The sequence below is a fragment of the Ictalurus punctatus genome, chromosome 4 (assembly GCF_001660625.3).
Source record: "Ictalurus punctatus breed USDA103 chromosome 4, Coco_2.0, whole genome shotgun sequence".
NCBI lineage: Eukaryota > Metazoa > Chordata > Actinopteri > Siluriformes > Ictaluridae > Ictalurus > Ictalurus punctatus.
In genome coordinates, this window is record NC_071284.1 from 17837199 (window position 1) to 17861046 (window position 23848).

The 23848-nt window shown below is 38.4% G+C and overlaps 1 protein-coding gene across 1 annotated transcript in view; it reads right to left on the reverse strand.

Annotated features, from left to right (window-relative positions):
• Window positions 1-379: 379 nt before the first annotated feature.
• The window catches only part of sec11a (SEC11 homolog A, signal peptidase complex subunit), a 32713-nt gene continuing 9244 nt past the window's right edge, over window positions 380-23848 (reverse strand). Inside the window, exons 4-6 of the mRNA XM_017465604.3 lie at window positions 966-1085; window positions 832-889; window positions 380-736 (exon numbers count right to left, since the gene is read on the reverse strand). Coding sequence (XP_017321093.1) covers window positions 686-736; window positions 832-889; window positions 966-1085 — 229 coding nt within the window. The 3' untranslated portion in view covers window positions 380-685. The remainder of the gene's footprint in view (window positions 737-831; window positions 890-965; window positions 1086-23848) is intronic.

A 23848-nucleotide genomic window follows, 5' to 3' on the forward strand; every position in this document is an offset into this window, starting at 1 on the left:
CATTGAAAATGACACTCTTAATTTAATGAACTAATTACTACTACTATTACTAGTAACCAGTGCCACCCGGATGTGAATTGTTTCCAATGTTTGTATGCAACACTTTATCTATTGCTGCCACCTTTTTTCAAAATTGGACAAAACTAAAGTCCAAAAGAATTGTGAAATGCAATTTTTATTTTATGTTAGCCCTATGTTAATATAATGCAAGAATTTCATCCATGATCCAAGTAAAATTGAAGTCTGTCTTTTATTTTCTTTAATAATTTTTCTTTTCTTTTGTGAACACAAAGGTCATAATGACAGTGGGCAAAGTCTTGTTTTATTCCAAAAGATCTTGAGATGCTAGTCCTGTTATTGCAAAAACCTGAACAACAAATAAGAGAAGTTGTTTTTATTTTTTTTTTTAATTTTAATTCAATAGAAAAGTCTGAGCTGTAGAAACAGGTTTGAGACTTGAACATGATGAAAGCACATCAGAAAGAACAAAGAAAAACTTTTTTTTTTAAGGCTATAGCAAGACAAACAAAAACAAAAATTACCAGTGTTATTTTAAACTTTAACAGCAATTAATGACGGTTACTTTTTTTTGTTGGTGCAAAAACAGAATAGTAACACCAGCAAAAACTGGCTTGGGAAGGTTGGAACTGCCTTGCTTTATCATGTTGTCCTTGGTGGAGGAGGATTACTCCCGATGTACCAAAACAAAAAGTCCCAGCATACACAGAACAGCATACTGTATAAAAACAAAATACATTTTTAGAATGTAATGTCAACTTAAAAGATACATAAAAATGCATCCTGAATTAAATGCATCAAATATATACCTACCTTAAACTTAGGGTAGTCATTCATCAAAATTGTAACAATTCCTATGTAAGGTACAAACCTAAAGAGGGAAAATGATTAAAAATGGTTGAATAGCACATACAAGAATGTTTGTATGACATAAATAACAAGCCTACCCTCTTGCTCTGCCCACCACATCCTTCTTCTCCAACCAATGCTGTCCTCTCTTGTATAGGCCTCGGTCATCCACTGAGTTATTATCACCTTTTGTCAGGAACTTGATGTCTCCATTTTCCCTAAAGCAGGCACAAATACTATCAATCTGGTTTAATATTTTTTTTTAACTCAATAATGAAAACATTTCTCATCAATACATTAATTAGTTGTAAAATTCACTAAAATATTTTATAGTACAGTAGAAATTAATCTCATGGAAAACATGTTTATTCTTTTAAATAAAACAACAGAAAATACATTCCATAAAAAGTTAGTGAATACAGACATCACAGGAAAAATATTAAGATGCATAACAGGGGTCATAAATTAGATTAGAACTGGGGCCAAACATCTAATACTTTCTGCCATTTGATATGTACCCACTAAAAAATGGAAAAACAAAGACAAAAAACCCCACAAATTAATCCCCATTAAAACTACCCTTATAAGTATGATAACAATACGGTTTCATAAAAAAAATATTTGCCCCTTCATGACTTCTTCTATTAATTGTTTCAGATCTTCAAACAAAATGTAACGTAAGGCTTAGACAACCTGAAAAAACACAAAATCCATTTTTTAAACAATCATTTCATATATTGAAGGAAAAAGGGTGTCAGATGAGAGAAATGTGTAAGAGTGGAATAACAGGACATGAGGTTAGTGACCAATATATATCACATTTTGTGACAGGAAGCTCTACAGATAATTTCTTAAGTCATTATCGGTAGTTTAAAGTGGAGGTCAACCGATTAAGCGGTTTTGCTGATAATCGCCACCAATAATCAATTGCTGTAACTATATACATCGATAGTTTCTAAGTTGCATTCGTTGCGGGAGTGGCAGCGAAGGGTCTGCTGTCATTATACAGTATGAGAGCAGCTTCTAGAGGCAAAATAAAATCTATTACTGACCAATTTTGATTGTTATTTTAAGTGTTTTTGCTTCAATTTTGGATCTCTCTACATTTATTTGTTATTTGGAGTGTTACTTTTTTGTTCAGTTTGGATGTATATCTTTTATTTACTTTAATACATATTAATATTTCTATATTTATTTAATTTTAAAAAGTACAGTATATTTTAAATGGAGCAATCAGTACTGTTTATTTTTGTTCAGCAGTATTTTACTTTGAGTGTTTTCATTCAGTATCAGTAATCAGTTGATTAATCTGTTATCGGCAGGTACTGCCCAACTAAGTTGTCGGTATCGCTAAAACCCACTATAGGTCGACCTCTAATTTAAAGAACACCTAACGCATACGATCTGTTGACAAGGGACAGGAACCTATTTAGATGTTTCTTTCAGTTGTGAAAAGAGTAGCCTCAGTTTATATAGTTAAACAAAAGGTCCAGTCCGAGGATTAACCATGTCATTATAGAAACAATTGATTTAAGGAATAGGGCACTGTCTATCTTGAGGAGAACACAAACCAATACTTAAAAAAAAAATCAATCAATCTAAATTCAGTGCAGAGAAGTATTAAGTAAGCAAAAACTATGCATATTACTCATCAGCTAAAAGAATACAAAAATGATCCAATAAAACTCTGGAGAACATTAAACAAATTACATTTGGATGGGAAAAATAAATCGAGTACATCAATTAGCAGCATAACTATTGATGATTAGGAATTCATAAAAACTAAAGTGGCTAATAAATAGATTCTTTTCAATTTTTGCAAACATGATAATTGAGAAAAGCTCCTACCAAGCTTGGGATTGTATGAACTGTATGGAATCAAGTAATGACTTTACTCACGTCATGGAGTGAGACCAGGTTCATTTTCCATTCAAAAATCATTCCATACAAACAATGGAAAAGAAATGAAATGATGAACAATCATCAACAATGTGCAGGTCCAACTAGGTAAAGCACTATTCAAGGTAGGCTATCTGAAAATAAGTACGTAATGGAAAATCTTTACATGTAGGTAAAGCAGAATCAATTCTTTTTTGGATCGAAACCTAAATTACATAAAACAACCGAGTTAATATTTGTTTACAGGATTATATTATTTCACCTAGAAGCTCTGTTAATTATCTTAGCTATATCTTGGATAATAGTCTAAGTGGAGTAAGAACCGAATGCGCTAGGGAAAGTTAATGCCCAGGCTAAATTCCTTGCCAGACATGCATAGTTCTTGGGTAGAGTGGAATTGTTTGATTTTCCTTTACTTTCTCTTATGCTTAAAATCCATTTTTATTCTCATTATGTGAATTCTTATTATTTGTGAATGTATTCTCTACCAGGGTGTTCTGACCTGATATGTCACACATAAGCAGATATAAAGTACGTAATGAGATAGATTTTTGGAGTATTTGGACAGGGACAACATTTTTGTACATTTGCCTCTGTACACCACCACAATGTATTTGAAATTAAGCAATCAAGATGTAATTTAAGTGTAGACATTCAAATTTAATACAAGGGGTTTAACAAAAATATTGCATTAACTGTTAAGAATTAGTCATTTTTTGCAGTCCCTCCATCTTCACAGACATAAAAGTAATAGGACAAACTAAATAATAAATATTAGGATTATTTTTAATACTTGGATGCAAATCCTTAGCAGTCAATGTCTGCCTTAAGTCTGGAACCCATGGACATCAAATGCTGAGTTTCATCCCTTGAGATGCTTTCCCAGGCCTTTACTGCAGCTGCCTTCAGTTGCTGCTTGTTTGTGGGTCTTCTTACCTTCAGTTTTGTCTTCTCTAATTGAAAAGCATGCTCAGCTGGGTTGAAGTCACTGGACATTTAGGAACATTTAATTTCTTTGCCTTAAGAAGCCCTTGGGTTATGGGTCATTATCCATCTGTACTTTGAAGCACAGTCCAATCAGTTGTGCAGCATTTGACTGAATCTGGGCGAAAAGTATAGCTCTATATGGTTCAGAATTCATCCAGTTACTTCCATCATCAGTCAATTCATCAATAAACACCACTGACCCACCTCTGTTGGCAACCATACAGTAGGTAGTCAACCATAATGTCTATTACTGTTGCGTGTACCACCGCCACAAGGCCACGGCAGTAAATAAAAACCAGTCACAAGTGGAAGTCATTTGCAAATTACCACCAGGTTGAGCAAAGGGATGGTTTTCAAAATAAGTGGAATTGTGATGCTTTCGCTTTATGATGACTGTTTGTAAATGGAGATCAAATATAACAATAAATTAATAGGTCATAAAAATGACTTGTCAAATTGAAAAAATCATCAGGGACTGATCTCATTATTCCTAGTTTCAAAGATTATTAGAACAATGCACTAAAATCAGAACTAAAGTATGGCATAGGTAAGTGCTACACAAGTTGACATTTTTGGTTCAGAGTGTTGAAAAACAAACTCATTTTGAGATAACAGCTGTTAAAAGATATTGATTGCAGAATTTCATATTTACTGATTAGAAATAACACTTTTTTTGTAACCTTAATTGATTTACCATTGCCCCAAAAGCCCTACCACACAACTGACTATAAACTGTATGTGACTTCTTTGTGTGAATTATATTATAGACAGAGATGTAATGAAAGAAGGGCAAATAGAGGAGATATTACTATCGTTATTCATCGCATGTATTTTTACACCTTGAATGCTTGTTTTCTCATTCTCGCAAACAGTCTTTTTTTTTTTTCCATATACTTTCTTTACTTATTTGAGCAATGGACATCTGCTTACATCTGTTTTTCATGATTTTGCACGGAATTTTGGCATATTTGGCCATCATTTTTTACTGTATTGATGGCTGCATCCGAAATCGCGTACTACCCCATTACACAGTAGGCAAAAAGGGCGTAGTATGTCCGAGTTCTCAATAGGTGCGAATAGGTGAGAACATTAAGCAAGAAACACCCGGATAGCGTACTGCGTCCAGCAAAATTTTGCACTATGCAACCGATGAACACTACGAGAGTCAAAAGTCCCATAATGCAACAGGACTGGAGTGGACGAGCTCAGAAAAAAACCCTGGAAGTCCGCACATTGGCTCTATTTAACCGTTAAACCTTGGTTAAACAAGACTTGTCCAACAATACCCAAATAAATGTTAACTTGAACAAGAAAACAGTTGTCGCAGCGTTTGCAACTTTTTTTTTGTGTGTGATCTTCATGATGCCTTAACTGGCCAAGCTAGTGGCAGCAAATTTACCTCAGCCAGTTAACACTGACCACATTAAATTGCTAATTCAGTTAACTTTTCTGATGTGCATTTTGCAGTTAGTGCGGTTGCTTTAATCTGGTGGTCCCTTTAAGATTTTTGTGTTTGATGAGGACATCGGCAGTCACGTGACAATGCCAACATGGCGGATGTAGTATGTCCGGGATTGTAGTCATACTACACACACATACTGATTAGTATGTACGGTTTCAATGGCCGTGCAGTAGGTACTTCATCAAATGCAGTGAGTACTGTCACAGATGCTATTTCGGATGTAGCCAATGTCTCTGCTGTAAGCTAGCGGAGCATATCATGTGACGCATTTTGACAAATCACATCACCAGAAATTTACTTTAAACTTCCTTATCCAATGAAATTCTATCTCCTTGTTTAGGTCAGCCTGTAGTGTCTCACTCTTGGTGAGCTCTAAAAAAGAAATTCTAGATTTTAGATTGGATTAATGTAATGCCTTACTGTCTGGATGTTCCAGTAGGAATATAAATAAGCTCCAGTTAGTCCAGAATGCAGCTGCTAGAGTCCTAACTAGAACTAGAAGATATGACACCAATAATATCAATACTGCATTGGCTCCCAGTAAAATCTCGCATTAAATATAAAATACTTTTATTAACCTATAAAGCACTAAATGGTCTTGCGCCACAATATCTAAGCGACCTTTTGGTTTTATATGATCCGCCACGCCTACTTAGATCAAAAGATGCAGGCTATTTGACGGTACCTCGAATAGTGAAGGCTACAGCAGGGGGGGAGAGCTTTCGCTTATAGAGCCCCACAGTTATGGAACAGTCTTCCAATTAGTGTTCGGGACTCAGGCACGGTCTCAGTGTTTAAGTCTAGGCTTAAAACGTATTAGTTTACTCAAGCCTACCCTGACTAGATTCTGTTCTACTACTTCGCAGTCATAATAATCTTTTTTTCTCCCGCTCTCCTTTCGCCGAGCCCCACACGAATTTATGGAGATACTAGAGATCCAGATCCTTTCTGCCTCTGGATGGAGCTCAAATCTTCTCTAATTCCAGACTGCTGGGACTACGGCTGTTCCTAAGGCCATACAGACTTCATATAAATCCATAATGAAATTTTTCACACTAACTGTTGTTACCCAGATGAGGATGGGTTCCCTTATGAGTCGGGTTCCTCTCAAGGTTTCTTCATCTTAAAACATCTTAGGGAGTTTTTCCTTGCCACCGTCGCCACTCAGTGGCTTGCTCAGTTGGGATAAATTCACACCTTTAATATCTGTATACCATGTTGATATTTCTGTAAAGCTGCTTTGAGACAATGTCTATTGTAAAAAGCACTATATCAATTAAAATTGAATTGACCATATTTACACCAGCTATCATGATGCTAGAGGAAATGAGCTTTCCATTGATACCAAACACTCGCAGAGAGATCGCAGAGACTTATCTGGCTGAAAAATGCTAACTTATGACAAAGTTTGGGGAGACTGACAGATATGCCTAAAATTTTTTTTATTTCAATTTGAACTTTTGTGATTTTGATGAGACATGTTAAACAAAATATACCAAAATCTGAAAATTGACCAGTATGCTCAAAAATGGCTTTTTCTGCCTGCGTGCCACCTCAGTTTTAACACCATGTAATTCTTATGTACATTTTGTTAATGGTCCAAATCAGTAATCAAATCAGGGGATGTGCATCCTATGTGTGTTGTTTGGACACATTGTTTACCAAGAGATTTTGATACGAGATAATTTAGAAGATGATTTGGTGGGCATTGACAAATGAGGAAATTTTATTTAGCAGACACTCTTAAATTAGATTACAAAAAGTTCTTTAACTTCACACACGAGGCTGCGGTGGATAGTTTTTGTGTTTCCCATGTGTTTCTAATGTTTGTGATAAACATTAGAAACAATGTGCCCTCCCCCTACCTCAAGTCTATACGACATTACACCCTAGTTGCTGCACCGTTAAATGCGTTTGATTTGCAAATGTGTCACAATCGCTCAGTTGCTAAGCGACTTTTTACAAATTCTAAAAAAGTTTCTTTCTGTTCTGTGAAATAAATGGCTTACTTTAGATGGGATTTGTAAGTCAGACAAAAGTGAAACCTTGAACTCAACTCTGCATTGAAGAGTTTACATAACTCAGATGGCAAAAAATAAAGAAGTGTGCCTGCATGCATGTTTTTCTGCATATATCACATTCTACCTGATTTGGTTTGAATTTTTTGGGGTCGGGGCTTGAACTGAAGTGTGAATGCTTCCTGATATATTTTTTTTATTACATTTTTAAAAATTTTATAAATACATCCTCCCAAAAAAACCCAGCTGTTATATCTGCAGTGATATTACATAATTTCCCTCTGCGTATCTATCTTTCCATCTAACTACATATCGTCCACAAGCATTTATGATCAAGTGATTGTTTCATAAAAACAAATTACACAGGGCATAACAGTCCAAATGAAAGTACTCTATAAGTGATTAAAACTTATACACCCACTTAGTGTTGCACGATTATGGCCAAAATGATAAATCATGATTATTTTGATCAATATTGAGATCATGATTATTTATCACGATTATTCATTGATTTTAGGGACAACACATTTTTATAGCCCTTTCACATTTAAGTAAACAGACCACTGCTTTCACCTCTATGTTGTGCTACATTCCTGTTAATGTAAAAATCATTGCATCAAATTAGACTGATCCTTAAAGCGCATCATCTCGTAGAAGCAAAATATAAATAAAATTGTACCCAAAATTCAAGTCATTTTGTACCGGAACCCGGAAGTTGTGTGACCACAAAGACAATGGACTGAGTAAAGTCATGGGTGAAGAACGTAGCTACACCCCACCCTTCATGTTGATTGAAGCAACATCTGCAAGAGTACTCTGCAATCAACATCTGTGTGAGCTGGTTCCTGCAAAGCTTCCTGACTCTAGTCGTGAAAGAACCAGAAGAACCGCTACCAAGCTCATCAAGCAACCCACCTACAAGACTCCACTCCATTCATCATTCTGACTGGTCTTCCAAGACGCCACTCAAAAGCAACCAGACCTCTGATGAATACTCATCTACAAAAAGACATAATGAGGGAATCCCCCATCTAGAGTAACTTATATGAAAATAAGGCACCTCCAGCTCCTAGCTGAAGCTGGTGTAGTTAATAGAGCCGTTCTAAAAATAAGCGAAAATTAAATTAATTCTTGATGGTTCATTTAAGTCGAGGTCTAAGCATACGGTGTTAAAACTATGGAGCCATTAATTTCCCCTATTCAAAGCTATTTTCACCCTGTTTGTGTGTGTTTATATGTTAGATTTTTTCTATATATTACAATAGTTTATTAAAGTCGCATCCGATTTTAATAACAAGGGTCTCTCGTCTATATTTAGGATTGATTGTCTTAAGTTGTCCGATCTTGTTACTGTGCATAAATCATGTTTAACATCTGGATATTATTACTGGTGGCTACGGGAAAATATCCCAGCCAGACTTAAGATACATTAAGTTCAGCTTATAAGTGGACGAATAGTTGATAAACTGTTGAAATATTAAGTTTACAGATTTCCCCCTTTGAGCTCAAACTAAAAAGAAAAAGCTAATTTCCTTACAATTTTTGTACCAAAATGATGGCTCTACTGGAATGTAGCAAATTGTAATGCTGCCATTGTGTATTAAACCAAAAGCTTGACCATAATAGTCTGTCTCTTAGACTGGAGAATGGAAAAACAAACGCTGTCGGTTTGGTTATTGGTTAATAGCAAATTAATGTTTTTGATATTAGTGGTTTTATTTTGTTTATTTATTTATTTTTAGCAAAGTCTAATCTGGATTTGCATCGTGAGGTAAACCGTCTATTTACATTCATGAAGATGTCTCTTGATTGTAGATTTTGACAATGATACGCCTAGCTCCTCCAGAGTACCTTCTTTCTTTTCAAGAACACATCAAATTGCTGATTGGGCCACTTCAAAAAAGTTTGACACCTCTTTGGACTTCCCATGAAGTTATCAACTTAATGTGTCATGAAATAATCCTTTGTGGTGGTATACAGAGGCAAACACACAAAAATTGTGTCACTGTCCAAACACTTATGGACCTCATTTTATACAAGTGGTACATAGTGAAGACTCATTTATCATATAATGAGCTACGCCCCTGAATATGTTATTGCATAACTGACCTAAAAACTTTTTTATATATTGGGTAGGGTTTCACACATTTAGATAGACTGGAAGGGAGACAAGTTGAGTGACAAGACCTAAACAGAACTTTCTGCAAATAAAATTTATATGCACTAAAGATACTGTCTCCACCCTTAGCATTTGACTGAAGCATTATTCTGTTATTAGCATTATTAGTGACCATGACCTCAAATCAATTTGGATGACCTGCTGACCTACTGGATAGAATGAGCTTATTTGTGTTGGGGAAACCTTGGGTCCTGGCATTCATGTGGATGTTTATTTGACAAGTACCACCTATCGAAACACTGTTGCCCTTCATGGCAGCGTTATTCCCTAACGGCAGTGGCCTCTTTCAGCAGGATGATGCACCCTGCAAAAATTGTTCAGGAATGGTTTGAGGAACATGACAGAGTTCAAGATGTTGACTTGGCCTCCAAATTCCCCAGATTTCAACTGACCTACAGTAGCATCTGTGTGATGTGCTGGGCAAACAAGTCCAATCCATGGAGGCACCACCTCGTGACTTAAAGGATCTGCTGCTAACATCTTGGTGCCCAATAACACAGCACACATTCAGAGGTCCTGTGGTGTTCATGCCTCAACAGATCAGAGCTGTTTTGGCTACACAATTGGAATCTACACAATATTTGGCAGGTGGTTTTAATGTTATGGCTGATCAGTGTATTTGGTTGCATATCCCTTGCTTGTAATAATACTGGAATTTCTAAATTTGATACCTTAATAGATTTCGATATTCAATAACATTTTCAATACTACGGGGAAAAATTGCCACAACATTAAGGGCATAAAATTTTAGATTTTTAATAAAAGATAAATATAACAAGGCAATAACATGACAATGATATATTTTTACGTTAATGAAAACTTGAGGTAGGGAACTTCTTGTATGTGGCAATAACTACATCAATCTGGCAACCCAGTGACCACTATTTTTCATTTGTGATGCTTTTCCAGGTTTGTACCACCTCTTCTTTCAGTTGTTGTTTGTTTTGGGGGGTTTCCCACTTCAGTCTCCTCTTCAAGAAGTGAAATGCATGTTCAATTGGGTTAAGGTCTGGTGATTGACTTGGCCAGTATAAAACCTTCAACATTTTTCCCCTGATGAAGTCCTTTGTTGTCATGGCACTATGTTTTGGGTCATTGTCTTACTTCATGATAAAGCACCTCCCAATTAACTTAGACACATGTCTCTGTAAATTGGCAGACAGAATGTTTGTGTAGACGTCTGAACTCATTCTGCTGCTACCATCATGAGCAGCCATGCAAGCCCATGCCATGGCACTACCTCCAACATTCTTGATTGATGAGCTTGTATGTGTTGGATCATGAGCAGCTCCTTTCTTTCTCCACAGTTTGAGACTGATGGTTCATGAAGTATTTATTGCTTGTAACAATTAAAGCTATCCTGAAGTCGGCTAAGCAAAGAATATAACTAACCACCGTAAGTGCAGTAGGAAAATAAAGAAATACAATAAGAAACTTCTGTATCCATTTCGTTATTATAACTTTCCCATGCACTCACATTCACTAATACACTAGGGCTGAAGACTATAAGGCCTTTCTACCTTATAAATAGTGAACCATGCATTTAGGCAGAATAATGCACTCAGAACTTATTACCAGCCAACTGCGGGTACCTTAGCTACTACATAGCACTCAGTTCAATTTTAACATTACTAACAACAGATTACACAAAAATACAGCTAGAATCGGCTATAAACGTTACTCTAGTGCTAAACTTTTATTACACAGATTGTGTCTTATCGAAGCAAAGATGTACTCAGAGCTGTGTGCATGTGTACTTCACTGATGCATTAGCCATTCTAATATGATGAACTTTCGCCAGTGATTCAGTAAACCCCCTATGACCACCTTCAAAATAAAAGCCCCACTTCACAAAAATACACAAAAAGTTACATAGATCCTAGAGCTGCAAAGAACACAGAATATCAAAAACAATTTAAGCAAACAAAATCACCCTTTGGTGTTATTTACACTTTGGCCTTTCCATCACATTGGTAGAGGTTAATCTTAGTTCCATAATTCATCTTTGCAGCTCATATCTTTTTTTTTTTTATTTGCTAATTCCAATTTGGCCTGCCAATTCTTACTTTTGATGACCGGTTTGCATCTTGTGGTATGGCCTCTATATTTCTGCTTTCTTCTTTGAATGGTGGATTGTGATACTGTCACCCCTGCCCTGAGGAGGTTGTTGGTGAAGTCACTGAATGCTGTTTTGGGGTTTTTCCCCCTCCAAAAGTGTCAGTAATCACTTGCTGTTGTGACTGTCAAGGAAAACAGCAGCAATTGATTACAGAAACATCTGTGAAGAAACCCCCCAAAACAACAGTCCGCAACATCTCAAACAAAGTCCAGCTCTCTGGTTTTCATTTGGTTTATCCTTTTTAACAACAAATGCAGTCTTCACAGCTGAAACCCATGGCTCAAACAAAGAGTAGACATTCAAGGCTATTAACTGTTTAAACAATCAATTTAACAGGGCACACCTGGGCAACAAGAAACACTTGTCAGCCACATGGTCCAATATTTTTGATCCCTTGAAAATTGTGCAAGTTCAAATAAAGTGTGCCATCATCTAGATGTAAATATCAGGAAATGAACACTGAAATTCTGATCTATCATCTCATTCGTCTTTTACATTTATTATGATTATTTTTTTAAATAAATCCCAAACCCAAATGTCTTCACAGGGCTCTACGGTAACAATTTATTTTAGGAGCACATGTGCTCTTAATTACAAACATCATTTAGGAGCACGGTATAAGTTTTTTTTTAATCAATTTTTTTTTTTTTAAAAGAGAGGTTAACGTTAATGTGCCACAATATAACGCACAAGTAGGCATTGGAAAACTTGAGCCATGACCTTATGATAAAGTAAATTTTATATTTTCAGTAAATTTTATGGGCTGTATGCAAAAAAACAACCACCGTTAACCTGTTCCACCTTGTTAGCAAACACAAAACACCTCAATGTTCAGACTTTGAAGTCTGCTCCTCTTAGATATTTTTAAAGCCACACTATTAGCCATTTTCCACTGTCATGGTTCTGGGCTGGAGCCAATTCTCAAACCGCTCTGTCTACATTGTGTATATATCTGAATAAGCTCATATAGGACGCGATTGGGTGAGTTCATTTATCCACCAGATCCAAAGTGCTTTAGTTGGTTACTTTATGAATAAACAAGTATACAAATATAACAAATATAAACTTCAGAGTAAAACTTTACACAAATGTTTGTCCAAAACAGAAAAGAACCCAATACGCACACAGACACCAGAATATATATTATTAATTTAGGACTGTATTTTAATTCGATGCTTTTTGTGCATCCATAAAAAATTATGCATACAATTACAGATTTTCTATGGGATTAAGGTCTGGAGACTGGCTAGGCCACTCCAGGACCTTAATGTGCTGCTTCTTGAGCCACTCCTTTGTTGCCTTGGCCATGTGTTTTGGGTCATTGTCATGCTGGAATACCCATCCACGAGCCATTTTCAATGCCCTGGCTGAGGTAAGGAGGTTCTCACCCAAGATTTGACAGTACATGGCCCGTCCATCGTCCCTTTGATGCGGTGAAGTTGTCCTGTCCCCTTAGCAGAAAAACACCCCCAAAGCATAATGCTTCCACCTCCATGTTTGACGGTGGGGATGGTGTTCTTGGGGTCATAGGCAGCATTCCTCCTCCTCCTCCAAACACAGCGAGTTGAGTTGATGCCAAAGAGCTCCATTTTGGCCTCATCTGACCACAACACTTTCACCCAGTTGTCCTCTGAATCATTCAGATGTTCATTGGCAAACTTCAGACGGGCATGTATATGTGCTTTCTTGAGCAGGGGGACCTTGCGGGCGCTGCAGGATTTCAGTCCTTCACGGCGTAGTGTGTTACCAATTGTTTTCTCGGTGACTATGGTCCCAGCTGCCTTGAGATCATTGACAAGATCCTCCCGTGTAGTTCTGGGCTGATTCCTCAGTGTTCTCATGATCATTGCAACTCCACGAGGTGAGATCTTGCATGGAGCCCCAGGCCGAGGGAGATTGACAGTTCTTTTGTGTGTCTTCCATTTGCGAATAATCGCAGCAATGGTCTTGTAGCACATTCCAGACTTGTGTAGGTCTACAATCTTGTCCCTGACATCCTTGGAGAGCTCTTTGGTCTTGGCCATGGTGGAGAGTTTGGAATCTGATTGATTGATTGCTTCTGTGGACAGGTGTCTTTTATACAGGTAACAAGCTGAGATTAGGAGCACTCCCTTTAAGAGTGTGCTCCTGATCTCAGCTCGTTACCTGTATAAAAGACACCTGGGAGCCAGAAATCTTTCTGATTGAGAGGGGGTCAAATACTTATTTCCCTCATTAAAATGCAAATCAATTTATAACATTTTTGACATGCGTTTTTCTGGATTTTCTTGTTGTTATTCTGCCGCTCACTGTTCAAATAAATCTACCATTAAAATTATAGACTGATCATTTCTTTGTCAGTGGGCAAACGTACAAAATCAGCAGGGGATCAAATACTTTTTTCCCCTCACTGTAAACCAGAAGTCAAATATTTGGGTTTTCTCTTATCAAAAGGACAGAGATGGCTGTCAGACAGCCAGATAGTGGTTGTGAAGCGTTCTCAGCTGCCCGCTACAAAACAGGCTGTTTTGGCCTGCCTTGGACTGATTAATTACTGTAGACAATGGATCCCTGATTGTTCCTATTGTGACAAGCAACTCAGGGCCATCGTAGAACATTCTGATCCACTTTTGACTCCTGTGACACATACTCCTCAGATTGTCTCAGCCTTTGAACGTTTAAAAACTGCTTTATGTTCCTCTCCAGGTCCAGGATTGCCCGACTACACAAAACTCTTCCATCTGTACACTCATGAACACTCTGGAGTGGCCTCAGGTCTTCTAGCACAAGAACATGGGGGTGGTTTTCATCTCTGTGCCCATCTCTCTAAAACACTGGATTCCATGGCTGCTGGACTACCCGCCTGTCTGCGTGCAGTGGCTGTGAGTGCTCTGTTGGTTTCAGATGCAGAACAATTGGTTTTGTCACACCCTTTGGTGTTGCACACGACTCATCAGTTGAAACAGGTATTATCCAACATTGAAACACAACACATGACAGCTCAGTGCAGAAGTGGTTATGAAACTATTCTCTGTGCCACTGCCAATTTGACCATTAAAATGTTCCACAGCCCAAGACACCATGGCACATGCCTTACATCGTCTGCTAAATTCACAGAATGACACCATTCCTTTACCTGAAAATCATGATTGTTTAAAAGAAATTGTTTCTTCATGTAGCATTAGATCTCAACTGTCTGATACGCCTTTGTTTAACAGAAAGTATGTTTTTGTAGATGGATCGTGTTCTAAGCCTGCTGATGGAGTTTTCCTGTGTGGTAATGCAATCTGCAACTGCTCTCGCGATCGTCAAAACAAAGGTGCATCTAACTGGCAACACTGTAGAGATACGTGGGAACGCGCTGGCTGATAGGCATGCAAAACTGGCTGCTCAGTCTCAATCACGCCGTCCTTTTCTAATGTCCAACACTGTTCATTTCTATACTAGTGCTTTGTTGCCAGGGGTGGACTTTGTCCTTATGCAATCACATGCAACCCCTGAGGATTCTTATTACTCGCAAGCACAAGGAGCAGATCCAGATGACCATGGCATCTGGTTTGATAAAGTAGGTCATCTCTGCATTCCCATCGCTAGTGCACCTTTTCTAATACGCGAGTTTCACGGCGTCTCACATCATTCTCTATCAGAAGTGTTGTCTGATATGATCTCCAAATTTTGTATACGTGACTTACGTACTCAAATAAAGACACATCTCTCACGATGTTTGATATGTCTACAAAACAACGCCACTGGTTCTGCTGTAAAGCACAATCCGCTGCCACCCCCGCAGATGCCTTTTGAATGTCTGCAGGTCGATTTTACCCATATGCCAACCGTTGGACCGCATAGAATGTTGTTGGTCATTGTAGACCGTTTCTCTAAATGGGTTGAGGCCTTTCCGTGGGAAAATGCTAAAAACAATCGTCAGGATTTTTGCTAAGGAAATCATACCGCGTTTTGGTGTACCTTTGCAAATTGACTCGGATAAAAGCACCGCTTTTACATCACAACTCACTCAACAGCTTTGTGACTATTTAGCTATTGACTGGAAATTTCACATACCGTACCACCCACAGTCGTCTGGTGTAGTTGAGCATATGAATCGCACTCTGAAAGACTGTCTGAGCAAAGCAATGCAGCAGTGAGGGACTACCACCTGGCCTGACCTTTTACCAGCCGTTCTTATACTGAAATTCGAATGATGCCATCGAAAACCATAGGCCTTTCACCCTTTGAGGTGTTATTCGGTCGACCTTTCCCCACGGCTAGGAAAATTTCTACTAACCTTTCTCAGTCTGCAGGAAGTGGTGTTGATATTCATCTAGACGATTACATGTCTAAATTGCTTGACGTGTTGCAGGAAAAACATGAATGTGTATGTGCTAAATTACCTTTACCCTCACAGAGTCCCACCTTTTGTTCCAGGAGACCAGGTGCAGCTGCGGGTTCCCAAATGGAAAACACAGCTAGGGGAGCCTAAATATGAGGGTCCGTATGAGGTTGTGGCTGTTACTAGAGCAGCAGTTATGACCTCAGAAGGACTGATCTAGAGACATGCAAGTTGGTTAAAAGCTGTTAACAAATGAGATCTGTCCATTCTTTTTCTCCACGTGTTCTCTATGACAGGTTGCTTATTTGGGGACGTACCTGTACCCGACGAGGTCTGAGAGCCGGTGAACATGTCTACAAAGGAAGAAAGTCCTGACCTGCTGGCTGACCCGATTCACACTTTACACATAGTCTTTCTGTATTAGCACTCATCACGAAACCATTAACATGTTTTTTACGTTGTTCTCTTTTTCTGTTTCTGTTATTGTGTGTATTTATACTCCCAACATATCCTCGTGGGGTTGATCGTCCTGTCCAAGGTGGAAGGGTAAATGTTAACCTATGACTTTAGAGAATTCCTTTTGGGTTATTCTGCGCTACACTAGAATAAAAGAGGGCAATGAAGGAAATTCTCTTATATTATGAACTGCTATTAAAACACCTTGGATACGGGGATTACTAGGTTATAGTTTGTTTGTGTGTCTCTGTGCTGCCAAATACCTGCGATGAATGTATTCACTTAATTACCTCTTCTGATAAGCTGACCAACTACCATCCTTTATTATAGCTGACATGTATTTTTCATACCTTGAGAGACTTATTTTTGTGATATGACTGTGTGCGTGGCGTAACTGTCTGAATCTGTCTAGTCCCGTGCACAAGTAGAAACCGCTGTTTATCTATGTGTATAAATACTCCTGTTCTGCACGAATAAACTCGGATGTCTCTGTGAACAGCATGTGTCAGTGTGTGTTCATTCAGACTCTCCAGCCCTGAACACTCTGCGGTCACCCACACTTTCTCGCTCATAGCACAGAACTAAGTTAAGAGAATTAAAGGCTGAAGGCTGACGGAGGACTGAAAGACATAACCTGAGATACTTTTATCCAACATATGGTTATTAAAAATTGTTTCCTAAGCTAAAGTTTTAGTAGGTTAGACACGTTGGAAATCGACCTTTGACAAGCTAATATAAAAGTCTAATACTTGCAAGTTTAAACAAAACCTCCGACAAGTAAATTGGGAAAGGCCTAGGCTTTCAACAACTAATCGATAATGAAAATCGCAGTCAACGAATCTCGTTATCAATTAGTTGGTCTGCGCATGGCATGGGGCACATTTACTCACTGCATTACTTCTGTTCCGAAACACACATCAGAGAATACAGACCAAAGCTGTGTCCCAAATGGAATACTATGCACTTACACTATGCACTCTACCATCTAGTGTATGAATTTTAGAAGGGTATTATCTTCTCAAATGGAACACTAGCCTTTTTTTTTACTAACTGGAAGTATAAACAGTTTCCCGGGCGATGGCACATGATGTAAAACGCACGTAATATGACACCGCTAGCTTCAGCAGTATACTCAGAGTCAATGACAATTAATTTCTTCAGTTTACGTTTTTTCAAAGTTACTGTTTTATGCCTCACATAACCTCAGTCACCATCAGAAGGAGGCATAATCATCAAGTGACAGCGGGGGGGCTTGTGTAGCACAGAAGCACGACAGTGAGCACAAACTTATGTTTATATACAAAATGCTCCACTGTGGGCTTGGGGCAGTTTGTGTGCGTTGCTTAAAAGACTGTTTAATTAGGGCGCGACCCTAGTCCTCCTTATGCTCATCAATGTTAAAGATGCTGTCTGCAAAGGTGGATGATGTGAATGGAAAGATGGATATACTTTCTACAACTCACCAGAGTGAAATGGAGGAAATACACAAAAAATTCAAGCAACTGACTCTTCCAGCCTTACCACTGTTAAAAAACCCTTCAGGAGTTGAGCTCCCTGTATACAGTCTTACTTCAATTCCCAAAAGTGATCACATCAAACTAACTTTTCCTACATACGGAAGGCCTGGAGATGATCCTGACCCCTTACTTTATTTATCCAAATGTGAGGATTTCCTTGTCTTACATCCTTTATCCGACAATGACATTCTTGCTACCTTCAGAACAGTCTTCCAGCACTGCTCGAGACTGGTGGGAGATAAAACGTTCCAAAGTTGCACCTTGGGAGGAATTCAAGACTGCTTTTGTGTCTACCTTTTTGGCTGAAGACTATGAAGACGAGTTAGCTGAACGTGTCCAAACTAAAAACCAAGGCGACAATGAATCCATCCGAGATTTTGCCTATTCATAGAGCTCTATGCACACGATGGAATCCTAAATTGACTGAATTAGACATTGTAAAGCTCATTCTGAAACACATAAAACCTTACCTTGCCAGTCAGCTCCGTGGAAGATCTTGTACGGCTTGGTTATCAATTTGAGACAGACCATGACCAACAGCTGGCATATGAACGCAACCTCCAGGGAAGAAAAGTTAACCAAATGCAGAAAGGATTGCATCCGGGTAGTCAACAAGGAGAAAAACTGCCTATGTGTTGGTGCTGCAAAGGTGCCCATTCCCCTGGATCCTGCCCTCAGTATACATCTACAGTGAGGGAAAAAAGTATTTGATCCCCTGCTGATTTTGTACGTTTGCCCACTGACAAAGAAATGATCAGTCTATAATTTTAATGGTAGATTTATTTGAACAGTGAGAGACAGAATAACAACAAAAAAATCCAGAAAAACGCACGTCAAAAATGTTATAAATTGATTTGCATTTTAATGAGGGAAATAAGTATTTGACCCCTCTGCAAAACATGACTTAGTACTTGGTTTAAAAACCCTTGTTGGCAATCACAGAGGTCAGACGTTTCTTGTAGTTGGCCACCAGGTTTGCACACATCTCAGGAGGGATTTTGTCCCACTCCTCTTTGCAGACCTTCTCCAAATCATTAAGGTTTCGAGGCTGACGTTTGGCAACTCGAACCTTCAGCTCTCTCCACAGATTTTCTATGGGATTTAGGTCTGGAGACTGCCTAGGTCACTCCAGGACCTTAATGTGCTTCTTCTTGAGCCACTCCTTTGTTGCCTTGGCCGTGTGTTTTGGGTCATTGTCATGCTGGAATACCCATCCACGACCCATTTTCAATGCCCTGTCTGAGGGAAGGAGGTTTTCACCCAAGATTTGACGGTACATGGCCCCGTCCATCGTCCCTTTGATGCGGTGAAGTTGTCCTGTCCCCTTAGCAGAGAAACACCCACAAAGCATAATGTTTCCACCTCCATGTTTGACGGTGGGGATGGTGTTCCAGGGGTCATAGGCAGCATTCCTCCTCCTCCAAACACGGCGAGTTGAGTTGATGCCAAAGAGCTCCATTTTGGTCTCATCTGACCACAACACTTTCACCCAGTTGTCCTCTGAATCATTCAGATGTTCATTGGCAAACTTCAGACGGGCATGTATATGTGCTTTCTTGAGCAGCGGACCTTGCGCGCGCTGCAGGATTTCAGTCCTTCGCGGCGTAGTGCGTTACCAATTGTTTTCTTGGTGACTATGGTCCCAGCTGCCTTGAGATCATTGACAAGATCCTCCCGTGTAGTTCTGGGCTGATTCCTCACTGTTCTCATGATCACTGCAACTCCACGAGGTGAGATCTTGCATGGAGCCCCAGGCCGAGGGAGATTGACAGTTCTTTTGTGTTTCTTACATTTGCGAATAATCGCACCAACTGTTGTCCCCTTCTCAGCAAGCTGCTTGGCAATGGTCTTGTAGCGCATTCCAGACTTGTGTAGGTCTACAGTCTTGTCCCTGACATCCTTGGAGAGCTCTTTGGTCTTGGCCATGGTGGAGAGTTTGGAATCTGATTGATTGATTGCTTCTGTGGACAGGTGTCTTTTATACAGGTAACAAGCTGAGATTAGGAGCACTCCCTTTAAGAGTGTGCTCCTGATCTCAGCTCGTTACCTGTATAAAAGACACCTGGGAGCCAGAAATCTTTCTGATTGAGAGGGGGTCAAATACTTATTTCCCTCATTAAAATGCAAATCAATTTATAACATTTTTGACATGCGTTTTTCTGGATTTTCTTGTTGTTATTCTGCCGCTCACTGTTCAAATAAATCTACCATTAAAATTATAGACTGATCATTTCTTTGTCAGTGGGCAAACGTACAAAATCAGCAGGGGATCAAATACTTTTTTCCCTCACTGTAAGCTGTATTTGCACACTTGCAGTGTAACTTCTGTTTTTTTATTATAACAGGCACTATCTATTTGTAATGAGGCTGGGTTGCGCCTCACTTGCAATGTAGTCACGGTGATAAACAGTGGGAGTGCAAATAAAATCTGTAAAAACAAATAAAAATGCTACGATAAGAGTAAACATAAGTAAAACAATATGCCTAAAGGCAGTGAGCAAGAGAAGGTGCAGTGAAAGTGAGATTTTATTAGTAATATTATTATTTTTATTACAGTACTGTAGTTTAGTTATTAGTTTTTTTTTTTGTTGCATACTTCTGTATATAATATAAAAGTAGTTATATCCTGCATACAATAGTCAACATATTTTACCATCAACCAAGTACATAGACCAAGTTCCCTTAGTTATTCATAACAATTTGTTAGACCAATGAATATAGCTGTGATGTCTGGCAAAGGTTGTTTAGCTTCACAAAAAGGGAAGTGGCTATAAGAAAATAGCACGAGCACTGAAAATGCCCATTTCCACCATCAGGGCAATCATTAATAAGTTCCAGCGAACTGGAAATGTTATGAATCATCCTGGAATTGGACGTGTGCCTATATTGTCCCAATGTACTGTGAAGAGGATGGTTCGAGTGGCCAAACAATCCCCAAGTATCACAGCTGGAGTACTGCAGAAGTTAGTTGCGTCTTGGGGTCAGAAAGTCTCCAAAACTACAATCCGAAATCGAAGTTGTTTGGAAGGGTTTCAAGAAAAAAAATTTATACTCTCATCCAAAAACAAATTCAAGTATCTTAAGTTTGCCAGACACTACTGGAACAAATGGGATCGGGTTCTATGTTCAGATGAAACCAAAATAGAGCTTTTTCGCAATAAAACACCAGAGGTGGTTTTGGTGCATACAGAGAAGTAGCCATATGGAAAAGTACCTCATGCCCAGGGTTAAATAAGGTGTTTAATGTTTTGTTTTCTGCCAGAGGACCTGGACATTTTGTTAGGATACACGTAATCATGGACTATCAAATATCAACAGATATTAAATGAAAACCTGACTGCCTCTGCCAGAAATCTTAAAATGGGCTGTGGTTGGCTCTTCCAGCAGGACAATGATCCAAAACATACATCAAAGTCAACACAAAAATGGTTTACTGACCACTAAATCAAGGTCCTGCCATGGTCATCCCAGTCCTCTGACTTGAAACCCATAGAAAACCTATGGGGTGAGATGAAGAGTAGAGTCCACAAGCGTGGACCTCGAAATTTGAAGGATCTGGAGAGATTCTATATGGAGGAATGGTCCTAGATCCCTTGCCATGTATTCTCCAAACTTATCAGGCGTTATAGGAGAAAACCTAGAGCTGTCATCTTGGCAAAGGGAGGTAGCACAAGGTATCAAGGTATTGAATAAAAGGGTGACAATAACTGTTGCACACCTAAATTTAACAAATATGATTGTTTTTGGATAAACCTGTTTTGTTTGCAATTGTTTGATATCCATGAAAGCTAAGTATTTTTGTGAATTTTTTTAACAAAAGATCAAAAGGTTAAACAATAAAGACAATTTTCACTGCCTTCTTTTCTCATATTTGCCAAGGGTACCAATATTAATGGAGTGTGTGTGTGTGTGTGTGTGTGTGTAAGGTAAAGTTTGAAGAAATCTGAAGTTTATATTTGTAACACTCAGGTTGTGGATTTTATTTTAAATAACTGGAAAAAAAAAAAAAAAAAAAAAAAAAAAGGGTATTGAAAATTTGTCCCCACCCCCATCCGATTAATCAATCGAAAAATAATTGGCTAATTAATCTATAAATCAATTATGAAAATCATTAGTTGCAGCCCTAGATAGAAACCTCTGAGCTAACAAAATAATTAATAAATAGGTTATATAAAAGCCTCTGATGTAGGAATGCCATTGTAACTAAAAGTTTTACTTTAAATTGGTTCTTACGGAACAAAGTAAACGGGAGAGTAATAGAAAAGCCTGAAATATTTTCTCAAATAAGGCTAAGCATAATAAAATTTTAATCAGCGGTTGGCTATTTAGTGCATCATAACAACCTTAGTAGAAGAAAACATTGCACTAGAAACAATGCATACCATAGAGCGTGACCATACTGAGTAGGGATGCACCGAATGTTCAGCGGCCGAATAAACAGCAAAAAAAAGCCCTTTCGGTGTTCGGCCGAATAAGCTTGACCGAACAATGACGTGTTTGATGACGCAACCAAATAGCCTAGCAACCAGAGTGAGACGCGCGAATGTCATGACCTCCACTTCCGGCCCCAAAAGTTTCCAAAAGTTTCATAGGGGACTGTGCATGACATGAGTTATTCATGGTCCTAGCGCCACCAACTGGACACAGGAAGTGAGGCTTAAAAATCACATTTTCAAATTCTCTTTCAAGATGTTTCACCAGATTCTTTCTAGGAACGTTAAATGAGGGGAAATAGTTACATACACATGAGATTACTTATTTTTTGTTATAATGCCACAACCTAGCAACAAGAAGTGGGGCTTATAAATTAAACTTTTTAATACTCTTAATAGAGGATTAATTACATTAATATCTAATTTAGACACAAAGGTGTTTATGATGTTTAATTGCAAATAATGATATTCTAAACAAATGATTATTGGTTCTCCAAAAACAATCATAAAATCTCTCATACACACTTCAATTGTGAATGCAACTTGACAGCAGCAAAAATGTTACTGATTAAATGTTAAATGGTAATACCATGGTATCACAATTAATTAACATATGACACTGTTTAAATAGAAAGTAATTCTTAATTATTTCACAATGCATCATGCGATTGAGCTGATATTTCAGAGGCACTGATGTACTGTTCCTCATACTTTTAGCATGCCAACATAGCACCTACTATCGACAATAGGAAGCGACACTCGTATAACACACAGTTTATTGTTTTAACCCCTTTCGCCCAGACACCTGCGTTCATTCCGCCGGCGGAAAAGAAAACGACTTATCAGACATTTTCAATTAGTATAAACAAATTAATTATTTTATCGCCGCAGTTCTGGTATAAGATTAGTCAGGACACTGGTGGCTTTCTTCGTGTGCAGTTTCATGACTGTGTACTTAACTCCTGGTGAGCAGGGGGATGGGAAAGGGCCGGAGTTTGAGCTCCCTCCTGGGCAAACAATTCACACCGCTCCATGAAAATATTGAGACAGAGATAAATCGGAGAGCATGACTAAAGCTTTTTTGATAGAAAAACACTGTATACAACTGCCACAATAAAATTATAACATTTAAACCAAAGATCGGACTTGTATAAACGTTTACTACCTTACATTACCTACATAGATGAAAATCCAGTTCGCTTGCGGTTTTGTAAATCACGCACATTTCCATCGGTATAAAGTCCATCAGCTTTATTGAAGAAAACAAATGCAAAGTTCCATATTTAGTCACAAATGTCCTCTTCAAAATGCATTAAGTGTTTTGATATCCCACCACTCTGGAATTTAGTAATTAGCCATAAACTGAACTGAGACACTAGCTAAAAAAACACTAATCTGCTTTGGCTATGCTGAACAATCCACCTCCTAAATTCTAACAGTCTAACTTGGTTGACACCCACTTGGACCAATTGTAGATACTTCTAGCTTTCAAACAAGCCCAAACTCAACATGATTGACCACTCAGAGGCTGAGAAAATCAAAAGCGTAATCAGCACAACCAAAAATTTTACGCGTGCATCCATTGGTCTTGAGATGTGTGTC